General features: G+C 41.2%; 1 protein-coding gene and 1 pseudogene across 1 annotated transcript; one reads left to right on the plus strand and one right to left on the minus strand.

Annotated features, from left to right (window-relative positions):
* Nucleotides 1-1,154: 1,154 nt before the first annotated feature.
* On the plus strand, nucleotides 1,155-20,925 carry LOC139472707 (uncharacterized; annotated as a pseudogene).
* A 1,870-nt stretch (nucleotides 20,926-22,795) lies between these two features.
* On the minus strand, nucleotides 22,796-24,438 carry LOC139472861 (ankyrin repeat domain-containing protein 10-like). The gene is made up of 3 exons (XM_071255327.1): nucleotides 24,387-24,438; nucleotides 23,847-23,912; nucleotides 22,796-23,268 (listed from the first exon to the last, which is right to left on the minus strand). The coding sequence occupies exons 1-3, from the start codon at nucleotides 24,406-24,408 to the stop codon at nucleotides 22,868-22,870; spliced, it is 489 nt and encodes a 162-aa protein (XP_071111428.1). The 5' UTR covers nucleotides 24,409-24,438; the 3' UTR covers nucleotides 22,796-22,867.
* Between the last annotated feature and the right edge of the window lie 894 nt (nucleotides 24,439-25,332).

Genomic DNA, 25,332 nt, shown 5'->3' on the forward strand with positions numbered 1-25,332 from the left:
TAGGGTCCGCTGTCCAATGGTACCTATGTGGTAATGTCAGCTTTCCAAATCCTGAGGCAAAGGAATACAACATTGTTGGAAACTAAGCAGAAACCCTAGACTTTCAAAGATGAACTCTCATTCACTCTCAACAGTAAAACTTTTTTTGTTTTCTCATGGCCAATGACCCAAGAAATATTGTCCCGGAAGTAGTCATAACGCCACCCATTCCACTTGACGACTCCGCTTTCTTGGACCCACATGGCTATACAAAGACGACATCGCACAAAACCATGGCCCACGCACTTCCACGTGGCACATCATTGCAATCCATCACTCAGGACGTCAACACCAAACCCTAGAGGCACCAGGTCTGTCTCTGGTATGTATTTTCGAAGGGCACTCTCCCCCCAACCCCTCCTCAAACACAAACTCCACCTAGCGACAGCTTCCTAAACACCACAAAGGGACCAATCGTATTCGTCTGTATCCCCAAGTAGTTAAAACCTTGCGTCCGTCTTCACACGCAGCGTGTTTTTTGTTGCTTTACAAGAAGCTTTCCAAGTCACGTATTCTTTAAAAAGATCTATAAAAAAAAAAAAACTATCGTCCGCTGTTGACCCTCTCCACTTGCAGCCATAATCAAAGCTTCCTTTTCAAACACAAATTACTTACAAATATCTTAAATTCAGCTTTCTTTTATTCCAGTCTATTCTGTCTTTCTTTTTTTCATTTTTTAATTATTTTGTTACATTTGTTAACCCTTCTTCTACTTTTCTTTAAATCTATCTTCACATGTGTTCTCTTTTTCTGTAAAACAAAATAATGCAAACTTGAGATTGTCTTCTATATTTTCTGTGTGACCGTTATTACTTTTTAGGTGTGACCGTTTTGACTTTACCTTTCGAGGCCGTTTTGACTACAACTCCTTGTAGACTCGCCGATCGTTACGATAGAATTGTTTTTATAAAATCCTTGAACTTATCAGCAGACATAATTCATTACACCCTTGGAGTCTTGCATCTAAAAATATACCCAAAACACATTTAAATGTGTTCAAACATACTGTATAATCTCGCATGTCTAGGTGTGCTTCGAATTGCATCTGAAATATATGTAATATACGGGTAAATATACGTGAACCATTATGCAACGAGTTGACAATTGTTTTAGGTATGCCCGTTTGCGCTAAGACGGAACCCGGTCGCAAAAATGGCCACGAGAGGGGCACGAGTCGCTATTTGGCTTGTCCTGGAATAACACAAGTTGGTCACAAATGCGAAACACACTGTTCGGCCATTCGGCACCACTCGCCCATTTCCGTAACCCGGAAGCAAGCAGCAAGCACCAATCACAAACGAGTTCACGAATGGAAAAGGTGTTTGCCTCCATCACATGGTCATTCTTCCCCGGGGCGGGGAAGTATACGGGAAACGTTAATTTTGTAGCATGTATGTCGACATGTTGGTTTATTTGAAATTTCAAGCCACGCATTTACGGAAACAAAACATACAAATCATGTGCGTGGAATGTTGATGCTGTTCTTTTCCAGCAGTAAGAGATACTTCAAAATCGTCTTTATGTTGTTAATTGATGCATCTGACCGTTTCTGGTCATTAGCTGACATTATTAAACCATTCATGTGTAATCCGATGTCCTTTTTTCCTCAAGGACTAATTTTCTGATTTTCACGGTGTATACAAAAGAAGAACTGTGCTCCGAAGATCGTAAATAACAGCATAATAAAACTTATGTTCTGAATATGCTTATTCATGAACATCGACGACATCTCACTTGAAATGTAATATGGCTGAATTCCACATTCTACATACCACACTTTTGATTGTTTGGATGCTCATGTTCACTCGAAATATTTGGAATAGTTATATTCCGTATATTGAATTAACCCAGTCCCCCGTGTGTGTTTTTTAATCAGTGCACCGCGCATAGCCACATGTGAAACGTTTGGTAGCAAAGTCAAAGCAAAATCGGAGTAGTGTGTCGGCGAATTTGTATCAAGGCTGTAATATTTTTCAACCGTCTAATGGAATTCAATGTACAGCCGTAGCTCTGGTCACTCATATATTTTGTGTCCCATGGCTCAAATCTATTTGCGTCTGTACCGTGTTCCACTGACCTCAATAATCTGTTGGATGAAGGCACAGCTCTCGACAGTCACATAGTTAACACCGAAGGCTATGAGGGGTATTTAGGTCATAATCAGCTCCCAGCAGCCACTCCCCCAAACGATATTGTCTACATAACAGATCAGTTTTATGGCTCCGTCACAGGTGCTCCAAATATTGAAGCAGGGAAAACAAATTTCATAGAATCATTTCAAAAAGCAATATTGATATCCCCGTCACTTTTGGTAACTTTTAATGATGTCTCCATTGCAATTTTTACGGATTTTGATTCGTATGCATTATTTGACTCTCATCAGCGGAATGGTTTGGGTCAGATTGATCCGAATGGACAAGCAGTTTTACTTCTGTTTAGTAGTATAGATAAATTGTACTGTTACTTCTTAACAGTATATCAGGCGAGTATGCTTGTCGTGAGTGGCGACAAACGGGATCGGATGGCCAGGCTTTGGTTGATGCATGGCATCGATCCCAATTGCGTGGATCGATGCTCATGATATTAGGCACTGGATTGTCTGATCCAGACTCGATTATTTACAGAACGCCGTCATATAGCTGGGATATTGCTGAGTGCGGCGTTAAACGACAAACCAATAAATCATCATCATATGAACTCAAACCAGTCATTGTTACAAGTAAACCACATTCCACAACAGTTACTGACACTGGATAAAAAAAGAGTACATAGAAAAAAAACCAAGCAACTCAACTCATCATGATCACAATTACTATTCTTTGAAAGAAAGAAATACAAAAAGAAACTGACCAAAAAACGTAAAGCAAGAGACGAGGAATCTCCGTTATTGATTAGTCCCGGTATTGAAATGTTCTCCAACTACGTGATAATACTTTGAGTTGTGACCAATAGACCTTATCTAGTATGACTTTTTTGCCATATGGAGCCCTTAGTATTTTCATTTACATTATTATAACCAAATGCCAAGTGTAAAAAGAATGTGATCTATTATTTGAGTATGTGCATCTGCCAATGTTGTTGGCAGTTTTGATACTCTTTCCAAATGTTTACATTTGTGCCAGAAATTGCTTCCATTTTCTTCGATCTACTTTTTAAATAAAGACCCAGGTTAGAATAGGTCTTCAGCAACGTATGCTTGCCGTAAGAGGCGACGAACAGGATTGGGTAGTCAAGCTCGCCGATTTGGTCGATGCATAACATCATATTCCAATTGCGTAGTTCGATGCTCCTGGTGTCAATCACTGGATGATCTGGTCCAGACTGGATTATTTACAGATCGCCGTCATATGGCTCGAATACTGCTGAGTGCGGCGTTAAACAAGAAGCTATTTTTAAATAGACCTACCCTATGCAAATGTATCAACTGTATTGCCCAATACTCAAAATAAATTTAAAAAATTTCCACAACAGCGTTGTGTTATTTGTGGTTAATATAATTATGCTCCATCATGCCTTTCAGTAACATCATAATTATGCGTTTGTGAGGCATCACATATGGCGGGGAACTTTGATGCTCTGCATCAATGTTTTCTTGTTTAATCTTGTGGCAGGCATCACCACACACATGCGTGCTCGTTCGGTCTTGTCGCATCTCCATCGCAGGTCAGGACATTCATATCTTTCACTCGACATTCTTTTTTCTTGCTCACGCCAGAGACCATATAATGGTCTCTCAGCAATGCTCATGGCAAGAGTAGGTAACTCTTCCTGCACTTATTCTCAAAGCTAGTTTACCACACCTCGGAGGGTCGGTTCAAAATCCCATCTCTTAACTCCTCGATTAACGCAGAAAACGGGAAAATCAGCGTACATCAAAAACTAGGGTAAAGGTTGCGTGCGTATTTCATAAGCTGCTATTTTTAGAATTTTCTTCGAAGTTGAGTTTCATTGATTACGTCAACAGTTATTCTTGAAACTATCAATTCAGCCGAATATGCGGTTTTCAATAGGTGTATTCTCTTCTGCTATCATTTGTTACAATTTCCAGTGTGTTACAGATTTAGTTTACAAGGGACAATATATAAAAAAATAATTAAATCGGACCCCACCCAGTTTTTACATAACTACGCAGTTTCTTCCCTTCGGAAAAACACGATCGAATTTACTACAGTATTTTTTTGACAATCCAGCTACCATCCTCGCAATTTGAAGCAGTATATGTAAGTATGTGTAAAGGAGAATATATTTATGACATTTGGGGTATTTTGTGCACTGTAAATTTCGCGATGACAAACTATGATATGTGTTTAAAGTTTAACAACAAACTTTGTCCGGCTGAACCATTTCAGTTTGTTCACATTGTCAATGTCACGTGTTTGTGACTAAAACATGTTATTATCACTAAAGAACATAGTTTCAACGTAGTTAGGATGATCAATTATGATGTTATGTGTTACAACAAATAACTCAATTTATGTTTTAATTAATGTAAAGTACAGTGTGCTTGTATGAAATATTGGACAGCAATGATTCATGGGGGATGGGGTGGGGCAGATAGGGTGATTGGAATAATCTCCCCCCCCCCCCCCCCACACACACACCCAAACCCCTACACCCACCCACCCCCCACCCAACCCCCCAACCCCATGCTCTACTTAATGTATATAATTGTGTTATATTTAGTGCACAGTCTGATATATATATATATATATATATCAACAATTGTCAATTTATTTGATTGTGGCAATTTTCCTCAACATCAACCTATTCTCAATGTTTGTCAGAAAATAATAAGGTTGCACAGTGGCTTCATGATCATTTTGAGTGTGAACTTTGTGAGCGAAAAAACTTCTTCAAGAGAAACATTGATGTAAAGGTTCCATCCCAAAAAAGATTAAAATATTCACTCATTATGGGATAAATGACTTTGATAGGTGTTGAGAATTAACTGTTACTTGAATGAAAGGGGGGTAACTCTTGTATCTATCTGTTACAGTTGGCTTATTCACTCACCTTAAAAAAATACAAAATCAGATTTTAGTACCGAAATAATGTAATTAATATTTTCATTAAATATGTTTTCACCTCAGTACACAAAATGAATTAGTTTGAATTATGCTCTAGCATTGTTTTAAGAATAATGGAAGGCTCTGCACACACATGTCCATGGTCCACCACTGTATGGAGCTCAGGGGCGTCTGCTACACCAAAATATGATAATTCCTTACAACTATTAATGAATGACTTGGTCGTCATTACAGGTTCTAAACACTAAATCAGAACCGGTTGGGACAGTGTGGTTTTTCAGCCTTCAGTGCAGATCGAGAGTCATCTGCAGGCTGTGATTGGAGGATATTCTGTAAGATTTTTATGTCTTTTAAATGTACATCCATCCAGTAAATATATTGTTCTATTTCTGACTTGGGTATAATTGTATACTTAACAACAAAAGTTCCTGTGAAAACCAATATTTTAGTGTATTTTTCAAACAAGTAAAGTTTGGTTTTCAATATCGTAGTACATGTTTGGAATCAAGTCACAAAAACGCAACTGCTACAGAAAAGCATGCATTCCATGAAAAAGTTGACTTTTATGCAAGCCCCATGCATTTCACTACCCAAGAATGGGTACAAAAACATGTGCGTTAACGGGATTCCATATGCATTGTTTAGCATCGTGCTGACAACAACCACTCAGAAAAACAACAAAATTACGCAATTATTCAACATTACGAAATGCCCAACTGTTTGAAAATGAGCATCTGCGAGCCATTGGTATGCTTGAAGCAGGATCGAGTCAACGTGATGTTGCAAGATCAATTTACTGTCCACAGAAACACCATTTGGTGTTTATTGCAACGTTGGCAACATACAAATGCAGTCAGGGACCATCCTCGGAGTGGCAGGCCACGTGTAACCAATAATCAATAAGACAACTGGATTCGAACAACATACCTACGAAATCGATTCCAGCCAGCCACAGTGACTGCAGGAAGCATCCCTGGCCTTTGACGAATATCTTCACAAACCGTACGTCGTTGCCTCAGATGTGCAGGGATTGTCGCCAGAAGACCCGCCAGTCGTCCCATTTTGACAGGAAACCACCGTCAAGTACGTCTACAGTGGTGCAGACAGCGTCTACGCTGGACGGCCATGCAGTTGGGACAAGTTCTATTCACTGACTGTCATGGCACAGGCATTACCTTTCAACATGACAACGCCCAGCCTCATATTGCTCGACTTGTTCAGGATTCTCTTCAACAAAACAACCTGAATGTCATCCCCTGGCCTGCTAGCTCCCCTGATCTCTCACCAATCGAGCACATGTGAGATGAGATGAATCTGCGCCTTCTATGTCAACCACGTGTTCCACAGACACTCCAGGAACTTCGAAACATGCTCCAGCAGATATGGACAGATATCCCACAGGACTTTGTGCGACGCCTGGTCCATTCAATGAGACGAAGATGTGTTGCTTGCATCGCAACCAGAGGTGGACACACACCCTGTTGATTTGTAAATTGACATTTTGGCATGTTCATGTTTTTTTATGAAATCACGCATTTTCTGAAGTCAGTATGGCAAATTAAACCATTTGAACACTAAAAGGAGTCTTTTATCTGTTGCAAACCGAAATTGATTCATATTTGGTAAAAAACATAACTTTGCATTAAATCGTATTCAATGTCACAGGAACTTTTGTTGTTCAGTATAATATGTTGTGAGTTATCATGACTGCTAATTTTACAAGGCTAATAATATAATAATAGCCAACAAGTTTGTTATATCTGTCAGTTCGTTATAAACGTGTTCGTCATAAACCTAGTTTTCTGTATTGCAATACGGTCGTCAGCAAGACACATATTGCAATACAATCCTTGTGTATCCATATTTTCCCATACAGCCACAGAAGAACTAATATCATATAATATAAATTATGTCTACTATCTTGAGGCATTTGTATGGACTGGTTTCCTATCTAAACCATGTAAACAGCACACACTTCACACTGTTTACATTACATTCCATATTGATGACGTAATATGTAGTCTCGTTTATCCATACTACCCGTCTTGCAGTCTGAGGTTTGAAGTCTGGATTATTGCATGAAGAAGTACAAATGTATATAATTTGGACACCAATACATCTTGCAGTATGTATGGAAATACAGCTCTCTATTTTGTGATATGTTGCAATACAGTGTTTATGCCAATACGCCAACCCTACTGTAAAACCATGAATATGGAACATATTTGACATGCAAACATTCTTGTTGTTTTTAGATCTTGGTTCTGAAGGTTAAAGCTTCCAACACCAATAGTAACAAAAGCACTGTGTTAATATGACACAAATGCCCTCATCAAGTTGTTGTTGGCAGTGAGGGCAGGGGGGGCCCAGTCGTCTAGGGCGCCTCAATTCACTGTGCAGAGTTGCGTCGCTTGGACAAGCCAGAAACCTATGATTGTAAGTTCGAATCCCGGTTCGCCCCAATTCTGTTTCTAGGTTTGTCAGCACCATACCCGTGCTCGTAGGTTTCACCGAAGTGGTTAACATCTAAGACCTGCATCACTTCGGGTTTTCCTCCCACAATAAGCTGACATGCCATGATATAACTGGAATACTGTTCAAAGCGGCGTTACTCACTCACTCACTCACTTGTTGGCGGTGTGAAGGTCCCCCCATGATAATGTGTGTAGTATGTGCAAGTGATGGGAAGCTTGTGGGGGATACATACAATGCATACATTTCAAGGTGTAATATGCAATTCACGTGTCACATTTACCAGGAGTTGCTGTCATAGCTCGTCACATTACGCGTTTGCAATAACATTGCTGCCACAACATACTGACTGCCTCCATAGAGAGGGGAGACATTGCTGTATTTGAGCACAGAAATAGACTCTCTTTGTCTTGGAGATCATCCTACTCTAATTATGAACATTGTCATATAAGCTGAAGGACTTTCGGATGCCATTATGAATTCATGAAATCAAAACCCGAGAATCAAACCATTGAATTGTTAAAGGTGAAAATTGAAACAGCTTGGAAGTTGACACCTGTGGAGATCCCGGTTACTATAGGTCTTCAGCAGCCTGGCTTGTCGTAAGAGCCAACAGGATCGGGTGGTCAGGCTCACTGAGCGTAGAATGATGCTCATGATGTTAATCACTGGATTGTCTGGTTCTGGCCTCGATTATTTACAGACTGCCTTCATATAGTCGGAATATTGCTGAGTGCGGCGTTAAAAAACCTTCTTCACAGATTCTATTGAAATTTATGGTAGTGTGTACAAAACTCTGCACAAGGCTTGTAGTGGGTTTCTTTATGAGTTGCGAAAAAGTGGCATGTTTTTAATTATTGTGGAAGGGTGTTGACATTCCAGCAGGGTGTTTTTCCCATTTTGCATCATGTTTACTGTCATACATCGAGGGGGCGAATGTTGAGAATAGGGGTAGTGGTACTACAGCAAGTTTTAATCTATAAGACAAGATGTGTGTCTCTTCACTTCCGTTTCTTCAGTCTTCTTTGAGCTTGTACACTGGTGTTTTCTGTTGATTAAGACATTTGTTACTGACTCTGAAGGCCAGGGTTTGTACATACATCTGTTCCTGTCCGTTGTCAATGGACAGGAACAGATGTCCATGATGGTACAGAGTCTGACACTGGACAGGAACAGATGTCCATGATGGTACAGAGTCTGTACCATCATGGACATCTGTTCCTGACTGTTGTCAGACTCTGTACCATCAAGGACATCTGTTCCTGTCTGTTGTAAGACTCTGTACCATCAAGGACATCTGTTCCTGTCTGTTGTCAGACTCTGTACCATCATGGACATCTGTTACTGTCCGTTGTCAGACTCTGTACCATCATGGACATCTGTTCCTGTCTGTTGTCAATATTTAACGAGGTGTACATTTGACCCCATTTTTAGCATGACGGCTATGGTAGCCATTTTGTAAACCTATTCTCAGCCAATTATTTAGTTTCCGATGAATTGATCATTAGTTTTCTAAATGTTCCAGAAAAAATGTAATGTGAGCTACATGTTGTTATCTTAAAACTTAAAACTAAAGAAAGAAAACCTCTTGATTCCATCACCTCAAAAAACATTACTTCTAAATTCTTCATAACAATTTGGGGGGGGGGGGGGGGCAGCTTGTCACAACATAGGACACATTTTATAAAGGGGACATGTTTTGTTTGTTTGTTTGTTTTTTAACGCCGCACTCAGCAGTATTCCAGCTGAATGATGGCAGTCTTTAAATAATCGAGTTTGGGCTGGACAATCCAGTGATTCACATCATGAGCATCGATCCACGCAATTGGTATATGTTGATATACATCAACTAAGTCAGCGAGCCTGACTACCCGATTCCGTTAGTCGCCTCTTACGACAAGCATAGTCGCCTTTTACAGCAAGCATGGGTTGCTGAAGACCTAGTCTACACCGGATCTTGAGGGTAATTGTGAGCCATGTAATGAGTTGTAAGGAACATATCAGCTAGCACTATCAACTGACAGACCAGTCACCTGCAGTGTCTGCCCAGCCTGGTGACAGACCTCTTTACGCTGGTAATGATATCTGTATTTGAATGTTAGTGGCATTTGATTTAAGGAAATGTGACTTTCAAAGTTAATGGATATTTTGTCAAGAGTTCTCAGCAATTAATTAGGAAGGGGAATTAACAATTTGTATCATATTTAATATGTGATAAATATCATATATGATATTCATATTAAGTTATGTTCAAGACTTAGATCTGGAACAGTGTTCCTTTACAAGACGGGCAGTCGGGTAGCCGTGGTTAAAGCGTTTGCCCGTCATGCTGAAGACCAAGGTTCGATTCCCGACATGGGTTCAATGTGTGAAGTCCATTTCTGCTGTCCCCCTCCGTGATATTGCTGAAATATTGCTAAAAGCGGGGTAAAAGCATACTCACTCACTCACATTTACAAGACTCTCAGGTTCAAACTTTGCTCATTTCTCTCATGCTGTTGACCACAGTAAATATTGATTGCGGCAACACGCAACACCATATCCAAGCTTAATTAGAAGAATATTGGGGGTTTAAATCCAAGATATGACCAGTTTGTAGGGGTGTCGCAGTTCAGGCGTTACACGATATGATCCATATCTTGATACAGAAGCCACCATGTGATTTGTATCTCAATACTGTATCTATGACATTTTATGAGGAAATCCCAGTCATAAGACTGAGAATAGAGTCCATAGAAGGACAACTGACTAATTCCCATCAAACATGACAATGAGTCAAGCCAACCATTCTGTACGAGAAAATGATGAGAAACAAACAGTTGATGTATTTTATTATGCCAGGCAGCAAGGAAAAGCTGGGCAGTCTGGTTATTGGGCCGGTTTCGTATCCAAAGGACGGCCAAGAAAGTTGTGAGGAATTTAAAAAATAGTTTGTACTTGCTTATGCATATGGATGAGAGATCATCATGGACAATCGATAGGGGGTTAAATGGGAATCGATGCCAAATTAAATGTATCGGGTATTGTATTGTGAACAGTTTGCTGACGATGCGCCTGTGCACTGATGAATTGCAACAACACTACCAGTTTTGGCATGCTCTTTGTTGAGTAAAACTTGACTGGCACAAGTGTAAGACAGGTAAAGGTTAGACTTGGCATAGTCTGCTTATGAATTAAGTTTCAGCCATGGTAATCTTGTTAATCCAATGTAGTTTTTCTCAAGATTAATTTGCGTTTTGCTGACTACGCAATTTCAGTGTGGTCCTGTGTTCCCCATTGCAGTATTGTTCAGGTTAAGATGGTCATGGCCTGGGACCATCTACACTACAAATGTTTGGCAGCAGGCAGAGATTTCCAAGTTGGAACAGTCACTGTTTCAAACCTGTGTGACTTTCATGGTCCTCTATTCATGTCTGTCCTTAATAGTGGGCAAGTCTAGATTAAATCAATATGTGGAAATGAAGAGTCTCTGGGCTCCTTTATTATTATTTCTTAATTAAGATGATTTACCAACATTTTTTCTGTAAGATAAGTTCATTTCAGAGACTGGTCTAGGTCCTCTAGTCATGTGATGGTTTTGTTATTTTCAGATGGTATTCAGAAATGCCTCCAAGGAATGGGTGCTGTTGCCAGGCTATGCCAAATGAACATTTCTTGTCCGACAAGGGGAGGCATCGCCAGGTAAACATGGCTTATGTCACAGTTGACCATTGGACAGTGATGAATATGGTCATCGATGAAGACAGATGTGATGCTTATTGTAGGCCTGGATGATTGTTTGAAAAGTTTAGTGTGAACCTAAAGAAATAATCCAAAAGCAAAGTTTTTGTAAAGACTTGTTTTCGCCACATACCTCTACCTCTACCTCGAAAATGTTTGTGAAGATAGTCTAAACGAGTTGTTTAGATGAGCTGTCAGTGTATTTAATTTCTGATATCTGGGACTCTGGCGAAAGAATTACGTACCATAAAATGAAACAACTCAGATTGAATAAAATGATTATTCTGAAAGGCTCTGATGCAAGTTATTTAAGTGGTTTAAACCATTCAACCTGTCTCTATTCTTTAAGTAAAAAATAGAAATAATAAAAAGATTATTCTTGATTCATATTTGGATATTGTAACAAACAAGCATGTTATTGAGTGGTAAAACTAACTGATTGTCAGTGAAGTGTATTGACAGATTTGATAACGTAGGCTAGCTGTCTGTCAACGTATTCATTGATTTCGCAGGCAACGTGTTTGTTTTGTAGGATTTCCCTTGTCACAACGTGTGTTTCTATCAAGTTGGCATCTATTGATAGTATCAAGTATTCACTTTGGGTAGATGGATAGTTCTGTAATTTGACATTGAAGGAAAAGTACCTCGTGATTATGTATTTTGTTACAAGTGATTGAATGATCCTCTGTAGTGTGAATGATCCTCTGTAGTGTGAATGATCCTCTGTGGTGTGAATGATTCTCTGTAGTGTGAATGATCCTCTGTGGTGTGAATGATCCTCTGTGGTATGTATGATCCTCTGTGGTGTGAATGATCCACTGTGCTGTGAATGATCCTCTGTAGTGTAAATGATCCTGTGTGCTGTGAATGATCCTCGGTAGTGTGAATGATCCTCTGTAGTGTGAATGATCCTCTGTAGTGTGGATGATCCTCTGTAGTGTGAATGAACCTCTGTGGTCTGAATGATCCTCTGTGATGCGAATGATCTTCTGCGGTGCGAATGATCCTCTGTAGTGCGAATGATCCTCTGTAGTGTGAATGATCTTCTGTAGTGTGAATGATCCTCTGTAGTGTGGATGATCCTCTGTAGTGTGAATGAGCCTCTTTGGTCTGAATGAGCCTCTGTGATGCGAATGATCCTCTGTGCTGTGAATGATCCCCTGTGGTGTGAATGATCCTCTGTGGTGTGAATGATCCTCTGTGGTATGAATGATCCTCTGTAGGGTGAATGATCCTCTGTAGTGTTAATGATCCTCTTTGGTCTGAATGAATCTCTGTGGTCTGAGTTATCCTCTGTGATGTGAATGATCCTCTTTCATCTGAATGATCCTCTGTAGTGTGATTGAATCTCTGTGGTCAGATCTATCCTCTGTAGTGTAAATGATACTCTGTGGTCTGAAGTTTTCCAATGTAGTGTGAATGATCCTCTGTAGTCTGAATGATCCTCTGTAGTCTGAATGATCCTCTGTGGTGTGAATGATCCTCTGTGGTGTGAATGATCCTCTGTAGTGTGCATGATCCTCTATGGTGTGAATGATCCTCTGTGGTGTGAATGATCTTCTGTGGTGTGAATGATCCTCTGTAGTGTGAATGATCCTCTGTAGTGTGAATGATCCTTTGTGGTCTGAATGATCCTATATGGTTTGAATGACCCTCACAAGTGTGAATGATCCTCTGTAGTGTGCATGATCCTCTGTGGTCTGAATGACCCACTGTGGTGTCAATGATCCTCTGTAGTTTGAATCATCCTCTGTAGTGTGAATGATCCTCTGTGGTGTGAATTATCATATGTGGTGTGGAAGATCACCACGCCCAACCACTACCAATCACTGACCCACCACTTCCCATCACTGACCCACCACTCCCCATCACTGACCCACCACTCCCTATCACTGACCCACCACTCCCCATCACTGACCCACAACTCTGCATCACTGACCCACAACTCTCCATCACTGACCCACCACTCCCAATCACTGACCCACAACGCCCAATCTCTGACCCACCACTCCCCATGTCTGACCCACCACTCCCATCTCTGACCCACCACTCCCATCACTGACCCACCACTCCCATCACTGACCCACCACTCCCCATCAGTGACCCACCACTCCCATCACTGACCCACAACTCCCCATCACTGACCCACCACTCCCCATCACTGACCCACAACGCCCAATCACTGACCCACCACTCCCCATCACTGACCCACCACTCCCCATCACTGACCCACAAGTTCCCATCACTCCCCATCACCGACCCACCTCTCCCCATCACTGACCCACCTCTCCCCGTCACTGACCCACCACTCCCTATCACTGACCCATCACTCCCCATCACTGACCCATCACTCCCCATCACTGACCCATCACTCCCCATCACTGACCAACCACTCTCCATCACTGACCCACCAGTTCCAATCACTCCCCATCACTGACCCACCTCTCCCCATCACTGACCCACCTCTCCCCGTCACTGACCCACCACTCCCATCACTGACCCATCACTCCCCATCACTGACCCACCACTCCCTATCACTGACCCACCACTCCAAATCACTGACCCACCACGCCCAATCACTCCCCATCACTGACCCACCACGCCCAATCACTGACCCATCACTCCCCATCACTGACCCACCACGCCCAATTACTCCCAATCACTGACCCACCACGCCCAATCACTGACCCATCAATCCCCATCACTGACCCACAACTCCCCATCACTGACCCACCACTCCCCATCACTGACCCACAACGCCCAATCACTGACCCACCACTTCCCATCACTGACCCACAACTCCCCATCACTGACCCACCACTCCCCATCACTGACCCACAACGCCCAATCACTGACCCACCACTCCCCATCACTGACCCACCACTCCCCATCACTGACCCACCAGTCCCCATCACTCCCCATCACTGACCCACCTCTCCCCATCACTGACCCACCTCTCCCCGTCACTGACCCACCACTCCCTATCACTGACCCATCACTCCCCATCACTGACCCATCACTCCCCATCACTGACCAACCACTCTCCATCACTGACCCACCAGTTCCCATCACTCCTCATCACTGACCCACCTCTCCCCATCACTGACCCACCTCTCCCCGTCACTGACCCACCACTCCCTATCACTGACCCATCACTCCCCATCACTGACCCACCACTCCCCATCACTTACCCACCACTCCCCATCACTGACCCACCACTCCCCATCACTGACCCACCACGCCCAATCACTCCCCATCACTGACCCACCACGCCCAATCACTGACCCACCACGCCCAATTACTCCCAATCACTGACCCACCACGCCCAATCACTGACCCATCAATCCCCATCACTGACCAACCACTCTCCATCACTGACCCACCACTCTCCATCACTGACCCACCACTCCCAATCACTGACCCACCACTTCACATCACTGACCCACCACTCCCTATCACTGACCCACCACTCCCTATCACTGACCCACCACTCCCTATCACTGACCCACCACTTCCTATCACTGACCCACCACTCCCCATCACTGACCCACCACTCACCATCACTCACCCATCACTTCTCATCACTGACCCACCACTCTCCATCACTGACCCACCACTCCCAATCACTGACCCACCACTTCACATCACTGACCCACCACTCCCTATCACTGACCCACCACTCCCTATCACTGACCCACCACTCCCTATCACTGACCCACCACTTCCTATCACTGACCCACCACTCCCCATCACTGACCCACCACTCACCATCACTCACCCATCACTTCTCATCACTGACCCACCACTTCCCATCACTGACCCACCACTCCTCATCACTGACCCACCACGCCCAATCTAGGGCTGAAACGATATCCCGGGACACCGATGCATCGCGATTCACTCCATACGATACGGTGTGCGATTTGTGAGGTGCTGTATCTCGATTTTTCACGATACGTTTTTTCAAAGACGTATATACGTACGTCTTTTTTTTGTAAATAAACTTTTATCACAGATACGTTTTAAATGTGTTTTAACTCTTTCAACACCGTAGGCCGGTAAACCGCTCAAGAAGCTGCGTGTCCCCAGACACCGTAGGACGGTTAACCGGCCAAGCCCTAGTCCCGTCAAAATAGTATATATTTTTAAGCACCTACCTGTCATACCAATCATTTATTAAATCTATCACATCTCACAATGTCTGAAATACGTACTCTATTTCAATTTATCATTTTTTATCGATTAAGTTATTCACTATTTCCCGCAATGTTAATGAAAATATAATTCTCGGACACACACTTCGACAACGTGTGCACATCGAACATGTCAAAGAGCAAAACAAAGACATTTCAAGCGAAACTTTGAATATATTATACAAAGTGATAAATAAAATCAACAAAAATATATCTAAAAGTGGTCAAACTTACAGCTAAGTTATTATTTCCATCTTTTCGTGCGATCGCGTGTAATGTTAGTACAAATGACATCTCGGCTTTCGTCGCATCGAATTCTCGGCTCGGATACGATGTGCAATGCCAAAATATATGCATGAAAAATCTTTGTCACAGCTTGTAACCTAGCATGATACATCCATGAAGCTCCATATTTTTAATATAGATCGCGATTTCCTGCTTAAAACGTTCAGAATAACACGATTTAACCAAAATATTTCGTAAAAATCTGAAATTCATCGTACACGAGGATTTGTAATTTAATTGCCTGCCTCAGGTCACGTACTGATATTTGACCAATCATGAACCTTGTAGCAGATTTCGGCAAGAAAGCGTCATTAGGAACAATTATTCATCCAATGAAATCCTATGTTATAGCTACGAAAAGACTCCAGGCAATGTTACGAGCATGTAGATGAAAAAACAAGCTTTCAGGCGATGTGTCACATGTCAGTCTTCGACGAACGTGTTATTCATACGAAGCTTTCGAAAACGGAGGTATTTCTTCATGTTACTGAGCGGACAGCGGCTGTTATCTAGAAATGAGTGAAAACAGATACTATTCATAATTCTTTTTAAAATAATTTTCCAATTACGTAAACAATGAAAATAAAAAAGAAATAAGTAGATCTTTTGAAATCTTATATTTCCCCAAAATCGTCAAATTTTCGCTTCCTTGGTCGGACGTAATGAATGTGTAAGCTTACATTTTTTTTATTTACAACGAACTTAATATAAGTTGTCAATGCATTATTTAAATAATGTGATAAACATAACTTTCATATTTATAAACACTTGGATTAGATCTAGACCTTTCAAATGGTGTATAACATGGCTGTTGCTACAATTGTGTTTTTTTTGCCTTTATACATGAAAATGGCAAATCATTAGTTACTCGACACTGGTACATTTATTATTTACTCCTTGAATATACCATCTAGTCACAACACACAAATATGTAGGACTGTTACTTTTGTGTTTGCTAGCCATTACATGGAAATGGCAGATGATTTATTAAGTTAAAATACTCATTACAGTATATAGTTTATGACTCATGAACATTCATTCACTTTCATTTAATTTGTCATTTTAATAAACTAAGTTTAATTTATTTATCCCTTTTCTTCTCTTGTCACTATGTGTATCGTAGCGTATCGAGATACGTATAGTATCGTCACCTAGGTGTATCGTTGCAGCCCTAGCCCAATCATTGACCCATCACTCCCCATCACTGATCCACCACTCTCCATCACTGACCCACCACCTCCCCATCACCTCTTGACACCGACGACCCATAGATGCAATCAAGTTGTCAATAACACGCTGTTGGATGTGCTGCCATTCATGCTGAAGTGCATCAAGAAGCGCCGGAAGTGTTTGGGGCGGTGGATTCCTTCTGCGAACGCGTCGACACAACTCGTCCCACAGATGCTCAATCGGGGACAAATCTGGTGACCGGGCTGGCCAGGGTAATATCTGGATGTTGTTGTGGTGTAAGAAGTCCTGACAAAAACCGTGCAATATGCAGTCGAGCGTTGTCCTGCTGGAACTGTCCGCCATGAACGTTGATGTGAGGAAGAACGTAAGGCTGTAGGATCAAGTCTCTGTAACGCACACCTGTCAATGCACCTGCCACATGCACGAGAGGCGTCCTACCACCGTGATGAATTACGGCCCATACCATGACACTCCCGCCGCCAAATTGGACAACCTGCTGCACACAGTTGGGGGCGTAACGTTCACCCCGACGTTTGTAGACACGTGCGCGCCCATCAGCACGTGTGAGTAGGAAACGGGACCCGTCAGTAAACAGTACATTTCTCCACCTTGCACGTGCCCATCTAACCCTCTGTTGGCACCAAAGCAGACGGTCCACCAGATGACTTGGGGTCAAGACATGACGTCGAACAGCCTCCCTCAGTCTGTTGCGTACCATTTGATCTGATATTCTGCGTAACCCAGGGATCTGTGTGGTTGTAGACGTGGCTGTTGTAGTGTGGTAGTGGCGGAGGTGTCGCAGCCGGATGTATCGATCTTGTGCTTGGGTTGTCACCCTTGGTCTTCCTGACCTTGGACTGTCGTCAACTCTGTTGGTATTGTTGTATCGGGACCACAGTGCGGAGATTGTCTGTCTGGATACGCCAAAGTACCTGGCCACTTCTTGCTGAGTTGCTCCAGCTTGTATTCTCCCAATGGCGTTGTTCCATTGAGCTGCATTCAGTCTTGGCATTCTGTCATCGCCTCTACTGCCGTTATAAGGACTGTATGAACAGCCGTTGATGTGGATTTTTATACCCATTCAGCAGGGGGGCCTGCATGCCTAAATGCAGGATCCTGTGCTGCACGTTTTTTTACAGGCGGTTGCGTTTGGATGTAGCTGTAAAATTGATCTCCAAATGGTACGTTTATGTGCTTTGCATGTGTTTTTGCCAATTATAGACACATCATCTTTCTGTTTGACTTATTTGGTTCTCATTTAATGTAACTATTTTGGATATTTGGCAAAAGGTGGTTTTACATCTATGTCAAGTTTCTTTTTTTGAAGAGTATATAATCAAATGGAGTTATATGCGTATGTTTAACGACATACATTCATATAAGAGTGAAGTTTGGTAGCTACAGTGGTGGTGTGACAATTTTTATTAGAGAATCGTGGGCCATTGATGAATATTTAACAAGGATATATGAACATTTTGAAAATACAGTAGTTTTCTTATTTAACAGATCAAGATTAGGTATTGACAAGGATACAATCTTGATTCTGACATATCTATCACCTGAGAACTAGCCTGTCTATGAGGATAAAGATAGAGATGGTATGTCAGTATTGGAGGACTATTTGACAGAGATTGTACATGATCACCCAGAAAAGGAACTCTTTCTTGCTGGTGATTTGAATGCCAGGACCAAAACCTTCCTTGATTACATACCTGAAGATAACATTGATTTTATCCAAAAGGAAATTGATGATTACCCAACTGACAGCTTTGAAGTAAAGATTCTGATAACTGCAACAATTTTGGTAAGAGACATGTTGAATTGTGCAAATTATTCAGTATACATATATTGAATGGAAGATGTCACAGAGACAAGCAAGGTAACTATACATGCATTACACACAATGGTGCCAGTACTGTGGACTATATGATAGCTTCCCCTAGCCTCATTCCATGTATATCTGACTTTGGAGTAGGTGAGCGAGATGAGTCAAATCACTTCCCAGTGTTTTGCAGGTTTAATTTTGCTCATAATGATTGCAGTAATGTACAAGTCAACAAGTACAATGGTGATTCTCTGCTTAGTGAACTTGAAGTTAATCCCTGGTACAAATACCCAAGGAAAATAATAAAGATGTCTTTAAATTCAAGTTTAAAGACTCGTATGATCTCCTCAAAGATGAAATTGAACAGATAATTTCAACAGATGTTAATACTGCACTCTGTCGACTTGTGAATGTCTACCAAGAAGCAGCATCTATAAACAAGAGACTTTACTGTTTTCCTTCAACCCATAATAAATCTAGACAGATCAGTCAACCACCTTGGTGGGACAGTGAACTTGAAAACCTAAAGAATGAAAAATACTGTGCCCTGAGAGGACATAGAGACTATTGTTTAGATATTAGTGTGTTCAGGGAGTTGCGATCTAAACTCAAGAAAACTTTTGCACTTAAAAGACAATCTTATCAAAATCAACAGCAACAAAAACTAATTGAATCAAGAGCTAATCCTAAATTATTCTGGAAATTGTTAAAGCAAGGGAGACAATCACAATTGCTAGTTGGAATTAGAACTGACGAATGGATGAAGCACTTTTCTTCCCTCCTCCACTCAGAAAATAAACCCATCTTACCTCCACCAATGGACACAGATAATTATGTAACTGATGATACCCCGGCACATGAAGAATTAAATCAACCTAAAACAAATCAAGAAGTTGAACAACATATCCAAAAGCTTGCAAATAATAAATCACCAGGACCTGATGGTATTGTCTCTGAATATTTCAAGAATACAAAATATAAAATTTTACCTACATTGACTGCTCTCTTTAATGAAATACTTGACAATGGTGTGTTTCCAAATGCTTGGAATAGATTTATCATTTGCCCTCTTTTTAAGTCTGGAGACAAGCATAAACTGGAGACTTAAGAATTTTTGTGAGAAAAATAACATAATTGATGAACTACAAGCAGGATTTAGGTCCAATTATTCAACTATTGACAACATTTTTAGTCTGCAGGCAATGACTCAAAATATGCAGGGAGAAGAAAGGGGAGATTTTACTGCCTCTTTGTTGACTTTTCAAAGGCATTTGACACCATAAGACATGGTAATCTACTGAAAAGCCTACATGATGTTTGGATCAAGGGTTAACTGTTCAACATAATTTCATCAATGTATTCAAGTCTGTGTGCTTGTGTAAGGGCTTCAACTGGACTAACTGATTATTTTGAATGTAATATTGGCACCCGGCAGAGCTGTATTTTGAGTCCACAGCTATTTATGATATTCATAAACAAGCTTTTAATTCAACTTGAAGACTGCGGAGGAGAAGGTGTTTTTATATCACAGGATTTTAAAAATATTTCTGCCATAATGTTTGCAGATGATGTTTCATCTGTATCATATTCAGCAGTTCAACTACAAAAGAAAATTGATGCTCTACACTTATTCTGTTTACAAACTTGTATGAAAGTCAAACTGAAGCAGACAAAAGTAATGGTATTTAGAAATGGTGGTCCCCTAAGAAGTTGTGAAAAGTGGTCATATAATGGTGAAAGCATTGATGTTGTTCCATTTTACAGATATTTAGGAATTATGGTCACCCCCAAACTTGTATCGACCCAGGCTCAAACATGTTTAGCTACTCAGAGTTCAAAAGCTGTGTTTGCCATAAATAGATATCAGAAGAAACTTGGTGATATTCCATGCAAAGATTTATTCAAAATTATTGATAGTATCGTAACTCCTATCCTGTGCTATGGCTCTGAAATCTGGGATGTTAATTACAGCAAAATCATTGAGGATATTCAAGTTAAGGTGTGCAAATCAGTTCTTAAAGTGTCAAGAAATACATGTAATGTGATGGTGCTTGGTGAGTGTGGTAGAGCTCCTTTACAGCTTACATATATGACAAGAGCTGTGAAGTACTGGTGCAGGCTGATACAACTGAGCCCGGAGAGACTACCATATATCAGTGTTACAAGATGCTAGCGGTTCTGGATGATTCAGGTCGCACCACCTGGTCGCACACACATTAAAAGTATTTTATTCAGATTTGGATTTGGATATGCATAGATAGCACAAGAAGTTGGGGAAAAAACTGTTTTTATTTCCATGTTTAAACAGAGACTATTTGACAACTTGCAGCAAACCTGGAGTGTAAATGTGAACAGTTTATCTGACTCTTATTCCTATAAACATTTTGAATAACTACTAAATGTTGAATATTACTTAAATTCACGGAGAAAGACGACACTGGTATTTTGATTAATATAAATATACCTCCCCTAATTACTTTTTACAATTCTTGGAGAAAGAAAGTAAACAGTTTAATACCCTGTGATCACAATATTTAGAAAAAGATGAACATTTTGATTATATAATGCAAAACGAGAGAAATAATTCGTAAATCGTTTGTGACAACGCGCACCTGTGAATCGTTAGATATCATTGTTATGTTTATCAAACGACCTAAAAAAAAATATTCCAAGACCAAGACAATTCTCCTGGAAATTTAGTTTTAAAATAAAATGAAACGGCTATTCATGGAAGTTGTTTATATGAACTTATAATATTGACTTTGACACTCCCAAGAAATTTATGTTGAAAAATATCAAATCATAGCAATGTATTTATTTTTAATTCCCTAATTCTTCCTATAATTCTCTTCCCATGCATATTCTGAACGAATAGACGAATGGATAGCTAAAAAGGGGGGAACATGCGACAATGTAAAATATGTATTTTGCTTTGTTTACATTTCAAACAAGTGCAGTTTTTCGAGCACAGCGTTGTTTTCACACCTAACTTATTTTGCTTGATTTGATCTCGGCACTTTGTATTGGTGACAGAGACTATGTGTCATTAGATTCTAAAATGTATGAGGAATTCAAGGATGTATGTATCACAACTGAGTTTGAAATACACGTAATGTTAGGCGTCTCATTACCGGTAGGATACATGTGAAACGTGATTTTGTAAATCTAATGTGGCGGAAAGTTCACAGTATACAAAACTGTGAAGTGTATCTGCGTGTCTGATGTATTTGAATTTTATTCGACTTCCAAGTGAGGTTTGAAGAGGAGAGACATATATGACCCTCTGGCATCCTGCCCCTGGGTGAAAAACAACAACAAATAACCAAAACCTATTTATAGCTCTGAATTCATCTGGGGAATCTGGTCAGTCGTAAGACGAGAGTGTAAAGAAGGTTGTTACCCGCTGGGAAGTAGCTTGATTGAAATGGTGAAATGGGAGAGAGAAAAAAAATATCTCGCCAATCAGAAATGTTTCTTTTTAAATTTCAGCAGCAATAATATGCAACACATCTCCATTTGTTAATCTATATCGCCCACATGAGGCCTGTGCTGTACTTGCATATGTCGCGAAGCCAGCATTGTGCTGCCCTGTGAATTACCGATATCGTATTTAGCAGAGAAAACAGCAGACAGCTTTAGTGTTTAGACCTAAGCCGGAATGCCGTGACGTCATCGACAGTGTGACGTCACTGTCATTGTACATTTGGCGCCACGTCAGCTGGGCGAACCTCGCCTCGGTCAAAGGTCACCGAGTGCAGCGAGATGTAAACAAACAGTTTTTTTGTGTTTTTCACGATTAATTACAATTTTATGGCGTAAAACTAACACAGAAATATATGACGACATGCATGAACATATCACGAAGTTCGGTGCTTACATACCAATCACACATCATCTCTATTTACACTCAGTTAACAATTTTCTTACCTGATCATGAGAACTTCCAAACACAACAAATGACAAAATGTCTGACAAAGTTTTACAAGTTTTATTCACATCCAAAAACAACAAACAGTTTCACGTAAATAAATACAGATGTACACACGACGACGTGAACGGCACACCACGTCACTGTCAGGTCTCCCCCCACCGTCCACACAAACACGACACTGACGTCACTGAGCGGCGCGGGACACGAGGAGATCCGCCACTCGCGTATGTCCCCTGAGTCTCGCCCTGTCGGCCGCCGTCATCCCCGACTTGGTCCTGGCGTCGATGTCCACCACGTGCAGAGACAGCACAAACTTCACCGTCTCCATGTCTCCTCCAATACAGGCGATGTGAAGGATGTTGTCACCGTCCTCGTCCACCAGTGACACATCGGCCCCTTTACTCACCAGGAGCTCCACCACGTCTCTCCGTCCCCTGTATGCTGCCCTCATCACCGGTGTCTGGCTCCACCACCCCCACCTACAGTTGACGTCGACGCCCAGAGACAGGATCCGCTTCACCTTCTCCAGGTTCCCGGCCTCGCTGGCGCCATGGAGGTCCCTGCAGTCTGCTGGTGATGGAGTCGCTGTAACACAAAGTAAACTCTGTACACTTCCAGACACTTTCGTCATACATCTACATGGTTCACACCTCAACGTGGTGACACGTGACACGGTACGTCCTCAACCACTTCCAACATGGCTGACAACACAAGGATCAAGGGGAAGGACGACAGCTGGTTCATGTAATCAAGGATTATGTGGTCAATGTTTAGAATCTTTCTGTTACATCCAGTTGTTGTAACATTATTCTGTGTGTGGCTGGAGAGTGTCAACGTTTGATGAACTGAGCTTTATGAGATGATACTGTCAGTACAGTTGCTGTTTGGAAATATTAGATAGATCTTATAAGACATGACATTGGTTTATGTCAGTCTGTTTGTTTGTTGTTTTACGCCGCATGCAGCAGTAGTCCAGCAATAAGATGGCGGAGTCTGGTACAGACAGACAGTCCAGTGGTTGACAACATGAGCACCGATCGACACAACTGGGATACGATAACATGCTAGAAGCAAGTCAGAACCCCATGGGACTATACCCCAGCTTGTTAATTGTTGGAGGGATTAAAGTGTGGGCTTTCTGCCTGCTGGGTTCTCCCACCTACCCTGTGTAGCAGGCTTTTTTGTGGTCGTCACTGGTGTCCTCATGGTCCGACTGGGGTCGCTCGAGGCTGAAACACAGAACATGCTGTTCAGAAAACAATACAAACTAAATAAGCATTATACATACAAGATATTCGACAAAGTTTGTGTTTTTAAAATTTTGACTGATGAATACAATTTCAAAACCATTCATCTTAGTAGAGGTATAAATATAAGGTCGTCTAGCGACTAACAAATCACTCAAACGACTAGAGTCTATCATAAATACAACACAAACATTGAGATTGCTGTTCATCTGAGCCGCGCGTCTGTACAGGCTTGTTGGATTGAGCCTTATGGTGGTACTGGCAATACAATTGACTTGTTAGAAATTATTAGGATAATAAGAGACTACATTTATCAGCTTGTTATTGTAGAGACTGTTCATATGAAGGTTTTTGGAGTGAACTTTCAGGCTTATATTTGTCACATGTTGATGTGACCTCATCTCTTACAAGTTGGACAGTCACAGTATCTACCACCTGCTGGGTTCTCCCACCTACCATGGGTCGTCACTGTCGTCATCTGTGCAGCCCTTTCTCTGTGGCTCCGGTCGCTCGAAGCTGAAACACAAAATATGCTGTTCAGTTGGGTTGGGTTTTACAGGTTCTTAGCAATATTCCAGCAATATCTGGGCGGGGAACACTAGACATGGGCTTCACACATTGTAACCATGTGGGGGAATTAATCTCGTGAAGAGCGAATGCTTTATCCACTGGGCTACCCTCCCCCAGATATGCTGTTCAGAAAACTATATATTGCAGGTAAACATTACAACTACTGGCCTGAGAGAAGCTTTTGCCTTTCAACAAATGTGTGACTTTCAAATTTTTTCACTGATACACTTGATTTATAATAGAGTTGCTGTAGTAGAGGTATTATTAACAGCGTTAGAAATTGGCACTAGTCCTGTAGTCCTTACTAGACTGCCCAATAGTAAAGGTATCCTAAGGAGTAGTAGAAATTGGCCCATTTTAAGGGTTTGGCTATATGTTATCATTATAAGGAATAGTGGACAAAAACTGTTAGTTTCTAACCCTGATTAATATACCGTAGCATGGTGACTGACACATTTTGAAAATCGCTTATATTTATTAGATTTAGATTGCTGGAAAAACACTCCCTGAATAAACCTAAGCTGCACACTGCCTCTGTGCTACCTGCTGAGATATATCTCTTCTCTTGGTTGAAGTTGCAGAAACTGAATAGATTGTTATTGTGTTGTCATAATAATATAATCATACACCATACAACATAAATGAACACTACTACACCAACGATAGAAATTGGCACTCGTCCTATTGTCCTTGCCAAACATCCCAATAGTTCAGATATCATAACGACCAGGCTAGAAAACATGTCATTTTAAGGGTTTTATATGTTACCATTATGAGGACTAAGGACTAAACATGTTAGTTTATATTGCTGTACACAAGAAAGACCAGATCT

Source organism: Haliotis cracherodii, unplaced genomic scaffold (assembly GCF_022045235.1).
Source record: "Haliotis cracherodii isolate W230 unplaced genomic scaffold, xgHalCrac1.p SCAF_25, whole genome shotgun sequence".
NCBI classification, from domain to species: Eukaryota; Metazoa; Mollusca; class Gastropoda; order Lepetellida; family Haliotidae; genus Haliotis; species Haliotis cracherodii.

Bases quoted from the DNA above. Each gene is read 5' to 3' on its own strand.
- LOC139472861 (XM_071255327.1), bottom strand. From the start codon at position 24,408: ATGACGACAGTGACGACCCATG. The intron at 23,913-24,386 runs GTAGGTGGGAGA...TCTGTGTTTCAG, and splicing joins GACGACAGTGACGACCCATG to CCTCGAGCGACCCCAGTCGG. The intron at 23,269-23,846 runs GTAGGTGGGAGA...TTTGTGTTACAG, and splicing joins AAAAAAGCCTGCTACACAGG to CGACTCCATCACCAGCAGAC.